Source organism: Rhinoraja longicauda, chromosome 1 (genome assembly GCF_053455715.1).
Source record: "Rhinoraja longicauda isolate Sanriku21f chromosome 1, sRhiLon1.1, whole genome shotgun sequence".
Lineage (NCBI taxonomy): Eukaryota > Metazoa > Chordata > Chondrichthyes > Rajiformes > Arhynchobatidae > Rhinoraja > Rhinoraja longicauda.
Window position 1 is genome coordinate 54,212,978 of NC_135953.1, and position 16,996 is coordinate 54,229,973.

The 16,996-nt window shown below is 37.7% G+C and overlaps 1 protein-coding gene across 4 annotated transcripts in view; it reads left to right on the forward strand.

Annotated features, from left to right (window-relative positions):
* trappc13 (trafficking protein particle complex subunit 13) overlaps window positions 1-16,996 on the forward strand; it is a 50,263-nt gene that overhangs the window by 28,737 nt on the left and 4,530 nt on the right. For 2 of the 4 annotated variants that reach the window (XM_078397531.1, XM_078397541.1), the window contains exons 7-11: window positions 1,314-1,358; window positions 8,235-8,252; window positions 12,143-12,276; window positions 13,835-14,033; window positions 16,176-16,276. In XM_078397531.1, the coding sequence (XP_078253657.1) occupies window positions 1,314-1,358; window positions 8,235-8,252; window positions 12,143-12,276; window positions 13,835-14,033; window positions 16,176-16,276 (497 nt within the window). The remainder of the gene's footprint in view (window positions 1-1,313; window positions 1,359-8,234; window positions 8,253-12,142; window positions 12,277-13,834; window positions 14,034-16,175; window positions 16,277-16,996) is intronic. The other 2 variants (XM_078397551.1, XM_078397562.1) reach the window with 1 other exon arrangement.

Here is a 16,996-nt window from a genome sequence, read left to right on the forward strand (position 1 = left end):
TTTGGTCCTTGTACTGCTTTTTAAGTTAACGTTTTACTCTAACCCTTTCATTGCCATTTAATATAGTCAAAATGTATTTTTATGGGCTCCAAACATATGTGAACATAAAAATTGAGACCAGGATTAGGATACTAGGTGCATTTAATAAGATTTTTGGATGATCGGTTTGTCACCATAACTTCCTATTCAAGTCGAGCCATGTCATCTTTTACTCCCTTGTATATGATGCATCTAACTTCGCTTTAAAATTATTAAAAGTCTCTGCTGCCACTGCCCAAAGACACATGACCATCAGAGAAGTATTAGACAGGAGCTTGCTCGGTAATAGACAGGAACTTGCTCAGGAACTTGACAGGAAAATGGAGATATATTGCTCTTTCTTCACTGTTTTGACTCCAATCTGAAACTCCCTACTCAATATTTCAAAGTGGCAACTCGCCATCACCGACATGGGGTATTTAAGGACAGGCATTAAATGCTGCTTTCGTCTGGGATGCCCCAATCCCCCAAATAATTCTTTTTAAAGTGTAAGACCGATCTTCTGAATTCGGACGGTCTAGATGTTTCTTTTAAGATTTAGCAATCAGAAAGATATTGTTTTCTAAATGTTTCTTTGTATTCATGTTAAAAAATGTAAACGTTGTGATTGCATCAATAGTTTAGCAGCAGCAACCTATAGTTCGAGTAGCAGGAATTTTGCAATAACACCTGTATCTGTATTTCTTTCTTACAATAAACCCATTGGTTGTTAAAAATAAATAGCAGCCTGATGCAACTGTGGATATACAGATTGGAGATTGAGTAGTTTTAGTCTTTTAGTGGGTAATGCTGTTACAGTTTGTACTGCGTGTGTTTTGCAACCAAGACTTTTAACGCATGTACAAATAACTTCAGCCTAATGCAAAAGATATTTGACATCTTCTCATCAGAAACAGTTACGAAGATAGAAGGCTGGTGCAATTTATTTTAATGTGAAAAACAGAAGGCTAATTGGTGCACTGGTTATTAAACTCGTAAATCCTTTAAGATTGTGACAAATTTGTTTTTTAAGGCTTCATAACCATGTGATTCCTAACATTTTATAAAATGAATAGGCTTTTTGTGCCAATGAGTCCTTAAGTTCTCCAATCAGTTTGGTGAATGTTTTAGTTTCTCTTCTATTAATCAGTTCTGCAACAGTTTTAAAGTTTGCTTTAAAAAAAAAAAAAGGATTTCTTACGTTGGTGCAATTTAGAGAACGTCTCCATCTAAGATCTCTGATGGATGATCTGCCAATTAAATCAGCCTTCAGCTTGAACTCTCTTTTTACACAGGTCCTTAAACCACTTGATGTAAAGACCAAGTTCTACAATGCTGAAGTAAGTGGACAATTCATTTTACCAAGGAGAGCTCCAAAATTAATTCATTTTATTTATTTTAAAGACAAATCTCTCACCATATTTGGCTACTAACAAATATATCTACGACATGGTTTAGACTCTTCCACCTTTTTTTAGAATTATTTTTAACAGTTTGTCTTTCAAAAGTGCTTTTTTATTATTCAGTCTTTTGATTTTACTAAAGTAAAAGTAAAATGTTCTGTGCCACATTTGATGCATTATTTTCACAAAGACATATTCAGTGTTTGCAAAGTTCATGGTTTGTAATGAAGGCATTTTTTGGATTCATATCAGTGAACATTGTTTTAGGTGAAAGTTCAGCACTGATGACTACATTCCAGTAATTCTAAGACAATAATTTGGATTTATGCATGCTTTGTTAATTTGAACCTGCTTTGAATTCACCACATGCACGGCTTAAAAAATGAATGGATAATAGCCTGCAGTCAGAACAATAACGTTTGCTTCCTATCTCACACCTATATCTACGCTTTGTACAATATACTTACATATCATTGCTCCCTGCTTTCAAATTTAAATATACCTATTTTGACCCTGTTGCAGTGAAAACATACCATTTACTTCTTTGTTCTAGCTCCCCTATTTCCCTCTATTCTTTTTATATGTTCTACACCTCTGGCTTCCCCCCACCATCCTGTTTTTCACTGTAGTAATATCTCTATTTTTATTTCCTTATTCCCTTGCTAGTTTGATCATGTAAAAAGCCTTGCCTATTTTATTTGTATGACTTGGAAAATAACTTTTTAAAGCCACAGTGTTCATCATTCACTAAATTAATCGCTGATACAATTTTGGCCTCAGTCACTTTACTGTCCTCTTCCCATACCTTTGGTTCAATATATTTGCTGACTCCAATTCTACAGGTCTTAGAGGCAGAGAATTCCATAGAATCGTGAGTTCATAGAAGCAATTCCTCCTCATCTCCATCGTAAATGGGCAACTGCTTATTCTGAAATTATGTCCCCTGTTTAAATGGCTCCTATTAGGGGAAGCATCCCTCAGAATGCTATGCAATTCGGTAAGATTCTTTCATTCTTCCGAACTCCAGTTTTAAGATGTAAGTGCAAATTGGTAAACATTTCCTCGTATTTGCCTCCAGTGGATGTAATGCTTTTTTTTTAGTATTCAAAATCCGGTTTCACCAGAGTTCTGCAAGGTTCATCAAAACTTTCCCCCTTCTGTGCTCCTTGCAATAAAGGTTATCATTCCATTTGCCTTCCTAATTGCTTTGTTAACTAAAACTTGTATCTTCCCAAACACTGTAAATGGACCATCCCAACCACCTCCATGATGCCAGTTGTTTTAGGCGTTCTACATCTAACCTGGTGTGCCATAAATGCTCAGACATATCCCCAAACCAAAGTGTTGGTGTGTTATTTTCAAGTTGGAGCAGTTAACTGCAAGCTGAAATTATTGCCAGCATTTCCATAGAAGTAACTGGCCGTTGCAATTACATCTGTGTGCAAACGTCTAGATGTGCACAAATTCCTACCGTGCATATAGTGCATGCAAGATCACTAATGCAGATCTCAACTGAAGGCTTGAGGTCTCTGCTTCAGCATTAATTTGACACAACTGACTTACTTGGGCCACTGCCAGCGAACTTGATGCATACACCTTTCTTCAGGTGAATGTCTATTTTAGATTTTTGCATATTGGTTCTATAGCAGCAATAAAATATTTGAACTTCCACTTGCAAAAAGCTGTGAGGGACTCCCTCCTCCCTGTGGACTGAATGCAGGTGCTTTGCCGAAGATTATCCAGTCTGTATTTAGTTTCTCCAAAGTAAAGAAGCCTACATTATGGACTCAAAATACAGTACACTAGATTGGAAGGATTGTTTGAGTCCCTGAATTGTCTTTGACTAATTGCTTCCATTAATGAACTTCCAATTGGTCTCTGCAGCTCACCCCTGAGCAACCTTGGCTTTAAACTGTCAAAGATATATCCTGTATATCGGTGAGATCAAGCGCAGGCTCAGCGATTGTTTCGCTGAACACATCCGCTCAGTCCACCTAAACCTATCTGATCTCCCGGTTGTTAAACACTTTAACTCCCCATCCCATTCCCACGCTGACCTCTCTGTCCTGGGCCTACTCCATTGTCAGAGTGAGGCCCAGCATTCTTTTGGAGGAACAGCACCTCATATTTTGCTTGGGCACCTTACACTCCAGCAGTATGAACATTGACTTCTCTAACTTCAAGTAACCCTTTCTTTCCCTCTCTCCATCCCCTTCCCAGTTCTACGGCCAGTCTTACTGTCTCCAAATGCATTTTATCTCTATTTGCTTTGTTGTTACCTTCTCGCAACCAACAATGATTTATTCCACGTTTTCCTTGAAACTCATTCCCTCTGTACTGTTTTCACACCTTACACTTGCTTATCTATACACTTCCTTACCTATGTACCTCCCAACTCCCCTGACATCACTGAAGACGGGTCTCGACCTGAAATGCCACCCATTCCTTCTCTTCAGAGATGCTGCCTGTCCCGCTGAGTTACTCCAGCATTTTGTGTCCATGATTTAAACCAGCATATGCAGTTCCTTCCAAGAGAAAAAATCCTGTTCTACTCAGCCTGCCTCCATTTCTTCTGCAACTTAAAGCTAATTTGTTTTCACACTTTCTCATACCTGATAAAGAAACTCAGACCTGAACAATTAATTCTATTTTGCTTTCTACTGCCTGACCTTTTGATTATTTCCAGCAGTTTGTTTTTTAACTTCATATTTCTGGCATCTAGTTATTTTAATTTTCATGCATACATGTGTTTTATTCCATACCTTTAAGATTAGAGTATTTAATTTTAATTGTCTTAAAATGTAACTATGCAGATATAAATGTTAGGTAACTTGTGCTTGCAATGAAATTCAGGCTGTTTCAAAATGTCTTCATTCCTCAGATCTCAAATATGGGGGTATGTTGGATTGTTGTTATTATTCATAGACAGCTATTATCAGAAAATTGAGCAAGTGAAGATGGTTGGTACATAGATTTACTCAATAGGCGTTAAATGCTGCCATCTGATTCTTTAAATAAATATCTTGTATAGGCTAATTTAAAGTCCTCCTTGCTGGCTTTGTATGCAGCCTGGGTTCAGTACTAAATGAGATGCCTTCGAACACATTGTCCCTAATTTAACATTCACAGGCAATTTCACTCTCGCATTTGGGTAACTAGGATGATAAATGGAAAAATATTACAGTTATAATGGAATCTGCTCTTCCATCTGCTTTTAGGATTGTATTGGAAAACTGTACACTGCAATTGATATGGTTGCCTGATACAGGAGTGCCTTTAACAGAAAATGTTCTTTTCCACAGCATCAACATTTCATCTTCTGTTATCAATAAATAGAGCTGGTTTCTTTGTTTTTATTGCTCGGAATATCAGGAAGGTGTGATTGGTTAAAGTGGCTAAAAAGCAACTTTTAAAACACAATTTCATTTTACGTTATTTTTGTGGATCGTGGAAATTAAAATGGAAGGACATAGAAGCATATCCATCACCACTGATTTTCAGTAACCTGTAACCTGTAGAAATGTTGAGTTCACATTGCAGAAGTCTTTTTAGATAAAATTACGACTGATTAAAACATGTTAGTGTTTTGAAACTAATGCTAATGTTAAAGCTTGATGATTATCATAAAGATACATACCATTTAAATACATTTTTCCAGAGGTCATTAATATGGTTGGATCGTTTAAATTTTGATGCAAGCCATTTTCTTAAGATATTCTTCTTTTGTGTCCATCACCTATGTTTCAAATGTGGACATCACTGTCATTGTCTGTCCTGAAAAGGATGCAAGCTTCCGGCGACAATCAGTGGGAGCCATCACTTGTTACAATAGATGATGGTGGTAGCAGAATTAGCTCAGGACACTTCCAGTTTCCAGCCCCACGACGTGGACGCTTCTGCTATGGGGCCCTTAAGATATTGTGCAACTGTAATGTTCCTATAGTTTTAATGCAAATATTCATGCAAGTTGCACAGCGAGATCATGAGGCGCAGAGCCAGATGAATAGGCATCAAAGCTATAAATGACTTCTCCTACTGTGTCTACGTTGAGTAAATTATCTTTTTACCTACTCGTCTCATGCACATTGCAACACTTTTAATACTAAATGAATGTACTAAATGGCTGGAATTTATTGTCACAAAGGTCCAACAATCCATGGTATATAGGTTCCAGTCTCCTACCCCTCTCTCTTTTCTGATGTGGATTGCTGCACAAAATCAGTTCATGTAGATCCCTGGAGTCCAGCATGCAATTGTTTTGAAGCTGACTTTGGAGTCAATCAGTTCTGGAATTTTCAGATAGCAAATCAGGAAGGAGAAAGTCAAGCTTTTGATATTTAGAGCACGTTTGAATAAAGATTAGAACATAAGATGCATTACCAGATCCAAAATTAATATTTATTTTGAAAGCTATTGTCTTGAAATATTTGCAATGGAATTGCACATTATTATGACGTTTATAACTTGATTAGACTTCGTACAGCACGGATGAATGAGTCATAGTCATGCAGCATGGAAACTGGTCCTTCGGCCCAACTTGCCCACACTGACCAACATGTCCCTTCTACACTAGTCCCATCTGCCTGTGTTTGGCCCATATCCCTCTGAACCTGATTTATCCATGAACCGATCTAAATGTTTCTTAAATGTTATGATAGTACCTGCCTCAACTACCTCCTCCAGCAGCTTGTACCATAAACCCACCATCCTTAATGTGTAAAATAAAGTTACCCTTCAGGTTTTTATTCAATCTTTCCCCCCTCACTTTAAACCGATGTTCTCTGGGTCGCGATTCCTCTACTCTAGGTAAGAGACTGTGCGTGTACCTGATCTATTCCTCTCATGATTTTGTACACTTCTATAAGATCACCCCTCACCCTCCTGTGTTCCAAGAAATAGAGTGCTAGCCTACTCAACCTTTCCCCTTTTCCTGCGTCAGGCAGTAGGTCTAAAGAACATGGTTTTGTTTTGGGTCGGTCCCATCTCCAGAGTATTTTTTTCATGAACTAGTCCTTTGAAAGTTGAAGATGAATGTTTTCCTACTTCTAAGCTGCTTCTGTTGGCGTATGCTAGCATGCAGCAGATGCACAGTGATGTTTTTAATTCATTTTTCTGTAATTAGTGGTTTAATTTCATCAGTGCTACTAAGATTAATAAAAGTGGAGAAGTAGTTACCCATTTTGGATCAGCACATGGCAAAGAAAGCATTTCTCAATGGTAGCAGTTAGGAGCTGTGGTTGATTACAGAGAATTGTATGAACATGTTCATAACACTAAGATAATCATCAGTTACATAATAATCATAGAATCTAAAGGAAGATTTTGCATCATCACCAATTAGAATTCAAAGGCGAGGAAGCCAGCTGTACAGAGAGTTTGTCAGATCCCATGTGCGTACTGCAGTTAATTTTGGACACTGACTCATAGGCATGCCAGAGACAAGAACCATTGCAAATGTATCTTGATGATGAGGGGGCCTTAAAGATAACATTTCCTCCAAAAGAGATTATTTGGTGATTATATGTGACTATTTTTGTGCAATTTCTAAATTGCACCTACATTTTTAATTGGTTGTTAAGCCCTATGGGGGTGTACTGAGGTGACTAAAGGGCCTGTCCCAGTTACGCGATTTTTAAGGCGATGGCCGGCGACTGTCAAAGTCGTAGCAGATCGCCAAAATTTTCTTTTACCCTACGACAATGACCACGACAATGCCGAGTCAGGTCGATACAAGTTACTTTTTTTGTGAAACTAGCACTTGGCTAAGAGATTACACCATCTTCGGAAACATGCCGAAATTCCTACGCTTACCTGACCGTCAAACTGTCGCCTCCAATCTAACTGTAAAATGTCCTGACGGTAAATAAAGTGGTTAAACAAAACTATCTTCTGGTATCTTCAAATGCCTTTTTTAAATTTAATATTACGTGCTTCTAAATGCATTTGCGACAACCTAGCAAACCTGGGGACAGCATGCGACAGCGCCCGCAATAAGCTACGATACCTGGCGACAAGCCAGCTGTCGCTGAGAAATTTCTATCTGGAATTTTTTTCCGTGACGCGCCGAGATCCCCTACGATTCATTGAAGACTCCTCACGATCATGCCCGCGACATCCCGGCGAACATTCGGCGACAGCCTAGTCGCTGGCAGTCGCCTTAAAATCGCCTAAGTGGGACAGGCCCTTAAGTCTTGTCACCAGCTTGCTTGTATTCCCATGAGTTTAAAAAGTTGAGAACTAAACCTTTTCTTATTGGAAGCAGATATTATGAAAAGCAGAAACAAACATTTGATGGCACATTTGTAGAAATACATTTCCTTGCACATGTAGAAATTCATTAAAATCTTGTCTCCCAAGAGGCAGAAAATCGAAAATACTGTACTATTCCAACTTCCCATTCCTATGGTAACTAAATCATATTACACAAAATTCTAGTTTTTATTTCAGTTTTTAAACAAAATAACAATTTTGTTGGTTTCATGTTTTATTGAATGTGTTGTTCTTGTTGGATGTTTTGAAAATGCCGGCCTGTTGAAGGTACATTTATTTATTTTACCACCTTTGTGTGGGTGCTTTACTTTGTCTTTACTGATGATAATGTGGAGATGAGGAACGCAGAGCCAGATCTGTCTTGTTTGTTTACTTGGGCCACTGGACTTTGGACTGACGTTCCTCATCTCCACAATAGTATCTTGGAAATGCAATGAAAAAGATAAATATGCTTTTCATAAAATCTTTGGGTAAAGTCGTTCTTTTTAACATTTAACCCTTATTTCTCTAATGTTTGCTTTTTTAAAATTTTTCCCCCATTAGAGTGACCTCAGTTCTGTGGTAATTTTTTTTATTTATTGCTACTTTGTGCATTGATTTAATTGCAATGTAATCACAATTGCTTTAATTAACATTAGCTAAATTTGTAGAACAATAATGGAGAAGCATTGGTCAAATTTTAATTACCGTTGGAAACTAAATTCAGTTAGATATTCCACGAAATGACGAACACATGAAAATAAATAACTGCATGGTTTGTTCATATGCAAAGTCCATTTTTTTCTGAATTGTCTACAATTTAATTTCAGTAAATCATTATTGGAAAACTCGAATAACTTTAATTGAATTGTAACAAATTTATGCTTTTCCATTATATCACTAATCTCATCAACCAAGCTTGCATAAAATTTCTGCTAAATAGCAAATAAAATTGATTTAATCAAGGGTTTTGAGCAATGGATTTGTGGGAACATATTTTACCAAAAATATATTTTAAATAATTTCTTAAGATTAGTGACAGGTTTGAGATGTGGCAAGTGTTTTTGATTATTTTAAAGGTTATGCATTGGAATTTGGGGACAAATCTAAAATATAAGATAGCCAATATTGAAACTGGTGATAATGCCTTTGCCATCTTTCACATCCTCCTGGAACCTATGAGCTGATGTTATCAATAGAGAAAATATGCCTTCAATTTTATCTGACAAGAAATTAGATGAAACCTTGAAACTTTAATATTTTAGTTTGATCGCCTTTCTTTCATCAGAGGTGTTCTCTAGCTAACTTATCTGAGGAATGAATTGTAATTATAAGCAAAATTTGGTTATTATTAAATACCAAAGTAATTTAACTTGTTCATACTTGATTACATTTGGTGTACAATTGCAGGAAGCTCTTCAGCACGTTAATGACTGTGTTAACTTTGAAAGAATTCTTCACTTAGAACCTTAAGGTGCAAAAATAAAGATGCAAGAATAAAACATTCTTCATTCTGCCCATTTGTTGATAATTCTAACCACCTAGAAATTTTTATTCACTTTTTTACACTGCATACAATCTTTTGCTGACATTGAATTCCATGTGAATCTGTGCCAATTTTTGTTATTATAAATATTTGTGCTGAGACTCTGCAAACTCATTTTGTGCATGCATCTTAAAGCTGAAAGTGGAAGAAAATTTAATTCCTTTTGGCTCAGTTAAATTCAAAATCGGACACTGAAGAAAATGATACCAGTTACGAAGAGACACCAGCAACTATAAGTGCTAGAATCTGGGAGCGAAAACCAACCTGCTGGAGGAATTCAGTGGGACAGGCAGCATCTGTGGAGGGAATTGTCAAGCACATTTCAGGGAGGTGGGTTAAACCCTGACAAATGACAGGTGGATATAGGTGACGGGGGTGTGATTGGCAAATAGGTGGAAGTGATAAAGGCTAGAAGTGAAAAGAAGAAAAATGGGTGTCAGATAAGGAAAGAATAAGAGGTGTGAAATGTAAAGCTGGAGGGAGGGATATGAGTGAAAGGGGAAAATTTGGATTTATGCATGGAAACTGAACGGAAGAGAGGAAAGGAGCAGGGTGAGTTGAGTGGTGAGGAGACCAAGATCAGAAAGGTTTGTATGAGAGGGGGAATTATAAATGGTTATCAACAGGGAGTTCCAGCAGGCCGTGGCGGACAGTGCAAGTGTTCAGCGAAAATCCCAATCTATGCTTAGATTTGTGGATGTAAAGGAGGCTACCTTCAGAGCAACAAATACAATAGATGAGGTTGGAAGAGGTGCCCATGAATCTCTGTCTCACTTGGAATGGCTGATGGGTCCCTTAATTGGAAGTAAGAGAGGAGGTGCAGGGACAGGCATTAGTTCTTATGCATTTGCAGGGAAAAGTGATGGGGAGGAGGTGGGTTGGGTGGGAAGAGCTGAGTTTACTAAAGAATTGCAGCGAGAATAGTCCCAGAGGAAGGGCTGGGGACGGGAAGATGTGACTGGTTGTGGGATGACTGAATGTGGCAGATATTTTGGAGAATGATGTGTTGGATGTAGAAGCTGGTGGGGTGGAAAGTAAGGATCAAGGGAACTCCTTTCCTTGTATCTGAGAGGAAGGGGAGTGAGAGTAGAACTATGGGTCACCGAGGAGATAGAGATGAGGACTCCATCCACAACTACAGGGGAGGTCAAGTTTCCTGAAGGAGGCCATCCAAAAGTGGAAAGCCTCATCTTGGAATCAGATGCAGTAGAGATTGAGAAATTGAGAGTAAGGGATGGTGTCCTTGCAAGAGGCAGGTTTGGAGAAGGTGTAATCAAGGTCCCTTGGTTGCAGGTCCCTTGGGTTTTACATTTCACACCTCTTTCTTTATATGACATGCTTTTGCCTTTTTTTTCCACCTCTAACCTTTGTCACTTACTCCACCCATCTGCCAACCACTCTGTATCCACCTATCACTTGCCAATTTTGCCCTATCCTTACCCCTCTTTTCCAGCTTTCTGCTCCCTACTCCCAATAGTCTGAAGAAGGGTCCCGACCCGAGACATTGCCTGTCCATTTCCTTCACAGATGCTGTCCTGACCTGCTAAGTTCTTCCAGCACTTTGTTTGTTAATACTAGTTACTGCGTCACCCAACAAAGCAATAATACCGTTCTTTGGATAATGGGCATATGATGAGCTAAACTATGATTATTCCACTTGAATTGCTGGAACCTGTAGACTAAGCAATTTCATTTTTTTTTTAAATTAACACCATGTGCTGCTTGTAGAAAGGGTAAACAATAAATAGCTCTATCATTTTTTTCTTTGTATTATAGGCTGTCAAAAAAATGCGATTTATTGTGTCATACATAAGAAAGATAAATGGATTTCCTTAACTTAAGTTTATTTAATTTAATGGTTGCAGATGATCATTATTTAATTAAATTGGTTATGATGAGATTGATCCTGTTCTATGGCTGATAATTATATAATGGAAAGCAGAGCTAAAAGTACGACGGTCCACTGGCGAGCCAAATTGAGGCAACGGCTACAATGGGCCTTTGCGGCCCGCTGCAGCTGGGACTTTGAAAATGGCACCAAAACCCTGGTGATTCTTTCATGTAGACTCAGTGGGCTGTTTCTATGCATTCGGTGCTTAATCGTGGATTGTACTTGTGTATGGCAATAATCTTACTGATCTATATGCAAAAAACAAAAGAATTTCACTGTACAGGCAATAATTAAAGAATCATTGAACCATTCACCAAGGCTTCCAACAGTAGGAGCACATTGATATATACCCCTCTATTTGCTGCCCGCATCACCTGTTTCTATTTGTAAAATGTATAAGGAATCTTGAATTAAAACCTTTAGATATTATTTTAGATGTCTTGCCAATAGTATACTATTAGTTTATTTATTGCTTATCCAGATTTACAAGGAGTTTTTAGGCACATGGTAGCTCATTAGCAGCATAATCTTTTCAACGTTCCATTTTGTAGTTATTTTACTCTTTAAGATCATTAATATTAAAACTAATGTGTAAGCTGTGTTTTAAAAATGTCTGTTTTCAACTTTAATAGGGGAACCATTTATATTCATTTATTTTTCCTTAAGAGGGAGAATAGTTGGGTGTAGCTAGGAAAACAGAGCTGTGTTCTAAATATTCTTCACAGATGATCTAAACATGTTTATATTCTCAAAACTCAACTGTTGTGTTGTGGGAAAATAAATTAAATTAATAAAGTAAATTGATCACAAATCCATTGCTTTAACTAAATTAATAAGCCAATGTGGAAATAAGATATTTATCTAAATTATGCTTCCGCTTTTCTTCATTAATTACCTGCACTGTGATTCCAAGGCATGAACTAATAACATTTTAATTGTCTGAGAAACTTATGTGATGTTATTCAGAAGATTTTTCTCTTCTCTGTTTCCCCCTCTACCCCACCCTTCTCAATCCCTTCCCATCTCACCCCATAGACAGATGAAGTCTTTTTGGAAGCTCAGATACAAAATATTACGACGACTCCAATGTACATGGAAAAAGTTTCACTCGAGCCATCCATCATGTACAATGTAACTGAACTGAACACTGTCAATACCGGAACGGATGGGTAAGAAACTTTAAAGCTGTGTTTGAATTACTATTACTTTATAATCTCTCTCAGTGCATATTATTTTACAGCGTGTTTTATTGAGAACAATAAAATCAACCTCACTTTTTTTTTCGGTTGGTGAATTTTCCCTCTTCCAAATACGCTGAAATTCCATATCAGTATTGATGTTAACCAGAAGGCATTATGGACAGCAGTTGGTGTTTTTTTGGGGCCTTATGGACAAATTGTGTTTCTAACCAGAATGAAATGCTGGATCTCTCAGCTAGGCAAAGTTTGCAGAATTTGTTTGAATTACGTGAAATACAGAGCATTAAATTTGATTTCTTCATGATTTCATTTTTCCCCCAAAAATTAATTTGCTAGAGGTTAAGTGTAAGAATAATGAGGTAGGAGAAAACAGTGAATTTTGTAAATAGAGTGTGATGCACATTGCTTTAAAGTTTCATTAAAACAGATTTGATTTGGTGATGTTAATTAATGCTGAGCAAAAAGCTTCATTTTTCTTCCTTGCATATTAATCACTGCATTTCTATTTGCACATCCTGTTGGACAGTTTTACATTTTGATGCTATTCCCCTATTCTTTGATTATTCACTCTGAAAGGTAGTAAAAAAAGATCCAACTGGACTAATAATTAATTCAGTAATTGAAGTTCTCTAGTTGGTTTTCGTATATTTAAAGGAACTACTTAAGTCAGTTGTGTTTAACTGATAACTGACACGCAAAGATACAAAATATTATTTTCAGGCAATTATAAAATTATAAACTGGTCTAAATCTCTTATAAAATGCTGTGTCATTATGAGTTCTTGCACACCTGGCAGTTCTAGTATTTAGCAATGTAGGCACACATCTTTCATTGGCAAGGAAAATGTATTATCTTTCACTCTGAGATTTGTCTACACTAGACTGTAGAATAACCATGACTTTTCTAGTGCATTAGCTGCAGAATCGTGTGTAATGATGTTAAATAGCACTGGCTGATGTAATAGTTGGAGACATTGTACAGTCAAGCCCCGTGATATGGTGGGGGGGGGATTGTGTTCCTAGAAAATGGTCTGTTTTGTAATTATCCTTAATGCCAAGCTGCATCATCTGAGCATATGTCAAGAAATTCAAGTTGAGAATAGCTTTGTGTTGATATTTTTTGTGCCGGCAAAGCTGCCAAATTAAACTTACTCCATATGCCAACACATTATCCATATCTGTCCATTCTCTGCATGTTCATGTGCCTGTCTAAATGCATTTTAAATTTCATCATCCTGTCTGCTAACGCATCTGGCAGTGCATTCTTTTGACACGCATTACTCTCTGTGTAAAACAAACAGAACAAAATTGCCTCGTAAATCTCTAAACTTTTACCCCTCTCTCATCAAACCAATTTGCCATTTCTGACCTGGGAGTAACTCTGACTATGCCTCATAATTTTATTAACTCCAATTGTTTTGCCCCCTCAGCCTCCATTCCCAATTTAGCTGGAGAACCTGTTGCAATTTCAGCTTCACTGTTTAAGTATGATTTTTTTTTAAAATTGTATTTATTTCTTGTCTGTACAGATCCTCCACGTTTGGGAAAATGACCTATCTGCAGTCCATGGACACAAGGCAATATCTATACTGCCTCAAACCTAAACCTGAATTTTCAGAGAAAGCAGGGGTCATTAAAGGAGTCACAGTTATTGGAAAATTGGACATAGTCTGGAAAACAAACTTGGGTGAGAGAGGACGGCTACAAACAAGTCAGTTGCAAAGAATGGTTAGTCAATGTTTGCACAATATAGTTTTCTACGTTTTGCATTTGGTAAAACTTCCTACGCTTATCCCATGTGAGGAAGAAGGTTACATCCTACTTGTGCTTATTCAGGTATTTGCATTCACAAGTGGAATACACCAGAAGGATGAAGTGTTATTGAATGTCATATTTTCAAGAAAGCTGTATTAAAAGTTTAATCCTAGTTGTTTCATTAAATTATTTTGTTGGTACAGCTACTGCAAGCATTTTAAATTTTTTGACTTCTGTCTCTTGAAGGTGGTAACCTGTTTGGAGATTGTGCATTAATTGATTTTCAAGGTGTGACCTTGAATAGTTTTGAACTTTACAGACGTTGGACCTATGTTAGATGTCCCTGAAACACACTACATTTTTTACTTGCAGCCAAAATGATTGGAGAGTCACCCGAAGTTTCTTCTTTGTTAGATCTTGGCTATACAGTGCATTCAGAAAGTACTCAGACCACTTCACTTTTTCCACATTTTGTTACGTTACGTTACAGCCTTATTTTAAAATGTATTAAATTCACTTTTTTTTAATCATCAATTTACACACTATACCACAGAATGAAGAAGCGAAAATAGGTGTTCAGAAATTTTTGCAAAGTAATTAAAAAGAAATACCTGAAATATCACATTTCCATAAGTATTCAGACACTTTGCTATGACACTCAAAATTGAGCTTAGGTTCATCCTGTTTCCATTGATTATCCTTGAGATGTTTCTACAACTTGATTGGAGTCCACCAGTGGTAAATTAAATTGATTGGACATGATTTGGAACAGCACACAGCTGTCTATATAAGGTCCCACAGTTGACAGTGCATGTCAGAGCAAAAACCAAGTTATGAAGATGAAGGAATTGTCCATGGACCTCTGAGACAGGATTGTGTCGAGACACAGATCTGGGGAAGGGTATAAAACAATTTCTGCAGCATTGCAGGTCCTGAAGAGCACAGTGGCCTCCGTCATTCTTAAATGGAAGAACTTTGGAACCATCAGGACTCTTCACAGAGCTGGCCGCCCGGCCAAGCTGAGCAATCGGGGAAGAAGGGCCTTGGTCAGGGAGGTGACCAAGAACCCGATGGTCACTCTGACAGAGCTCCAGAGTTCCTCTGTGAAGATGGGAGAACTTCCAGAAGGACAACTATATCTGCAGCATTCCACTGAACTCTTTGGCCTGAATGCCAAGCATCACGCCTGGAGGAAACCAGGCACTATACCTACGGTGAAGCATGGTGATGGCAGCATCATGCTGTGGGGATGTTTTTCAGCGGCAGGAACTGGGAGACTAGTCAGGATTGAGGGAAAGATGAACGGTGCAAAGTATAGAAAGATCTTTTCCAGACCGTTCTGGACCTCAGACTGGGGGGGGGGGAGGTTCACCTTCCAACAGGACAATGACCCTTAGCACACAGCCATGATAACGCAGGAGTGCCTTCGTGACAAATCTGTGAATGTCCTTGAGTGGCCCAGCCAGAGCCTGGACTTGAACCCGATCGAACATCTCTGGAGGGTCCTGAAAATAGCCGTGCATCGATGCTCCCCATCCACCTGACAGGACTTGAGCGGATCTGCAGAGAAGAATGGGAGAAATTACCCGAATACAGGTGTGCCAAGCTTGTAGCATCATACCCAAGAAGACTCGAGGCTGTAATCGCTGCCAAAGGTGCCTCAACAAAGTACTGAATACTTATGTCAACGTGATATTTCAGTTATTTCTATTTAATTGCCTTGCAAAAATTTGTAAACACCAGTTTTCGCTTTTTTTATTATGGGGTATTGTGTGTAGATTGATGATAAAAAAATGAATTTAATCTATTTTAAAATAAGGCTGTAACGTAACAAAATGTGGAAAAAGTGAAAGGGTCTGAATACTTTCTGAATGCACTGTACATGGCCAAGTCCGAAATGTTTTTTTCCTCTACATTAAACAGTTAATTCTCTTCAGAGATTGTGGCTGTGATCCTTCTGGTCATGGTGTTACTTTCTCAGGGTTGTATATAGCTTTGGATTTTGTTTCTTAAAATTTACAGTTCTTGATATGGGCAGCAATTAATTTTTTGATCTTTATCTTATCTTTTTTTTTCCTGTTTGTGACCAGCGTTTTTTGTATTGTTTCACTTTAGGCACCTGGGTATGGTGACGTAAGACTATCCCTGGAGATGATCCCAGATACTGTAAATCTTGAAGAACCTTTTGAAGTTACATGTAAAATAACTAATTGCAGGTAAGTTCGCTGATTAACCCAGAGTGCAAGTTTTAACTAAATTCTACTTCAATCGAGGAAGGATAATTTTCTGCTAAATTTGTGAATCTCGCCATCACAAATAAAAAAACCTCAAGTTAAAAGTGAAACATTTAATTGACTCTGCCTAAAATTAATTCCTGCAAAAGTATCTATATTCTGGTGTCCACTCATTAGAGGAGTGATATTTTCTGGATATTTGTGACTGACGTTGGCTTCCTCCCTAAGCATGGAGATCCTGAATGGGAGCTAGGCTATTGGAAACTAAATTTAAAGAGAAAAAAAACTAGAGTCGGTATTCTTGCTATTGGTTCCATTCTAATTTAGCAGATCAAATTATTGTGTGTTAGATGTAAGTCATGATTTTCTTATGCAACTCTGAGAATCCATTTTGTGAAGAATCTTTAATGAAGGAGTAGAATTTATGGTGTTCTGCCATCCATATGTAAAAATAAATATCATCTAAATAAATATCATATAAATAACAATGCAATTATTATATGTTTAACTCATGGAAGGGGAACATGGTGACATGCACCGATCAGCCAAAACATTATGACCACCGACAGGTGAAGTGAATAACATTGATTATCTTGTTACAATGGCACCTGTCTAGGGGTGGGATATATTAGGCAGTGTGAACAGTCAGTTCTTGAATGCAGGAGAAATGGGCAGGAGTAAAGACCTGAGCGACTTTGACAA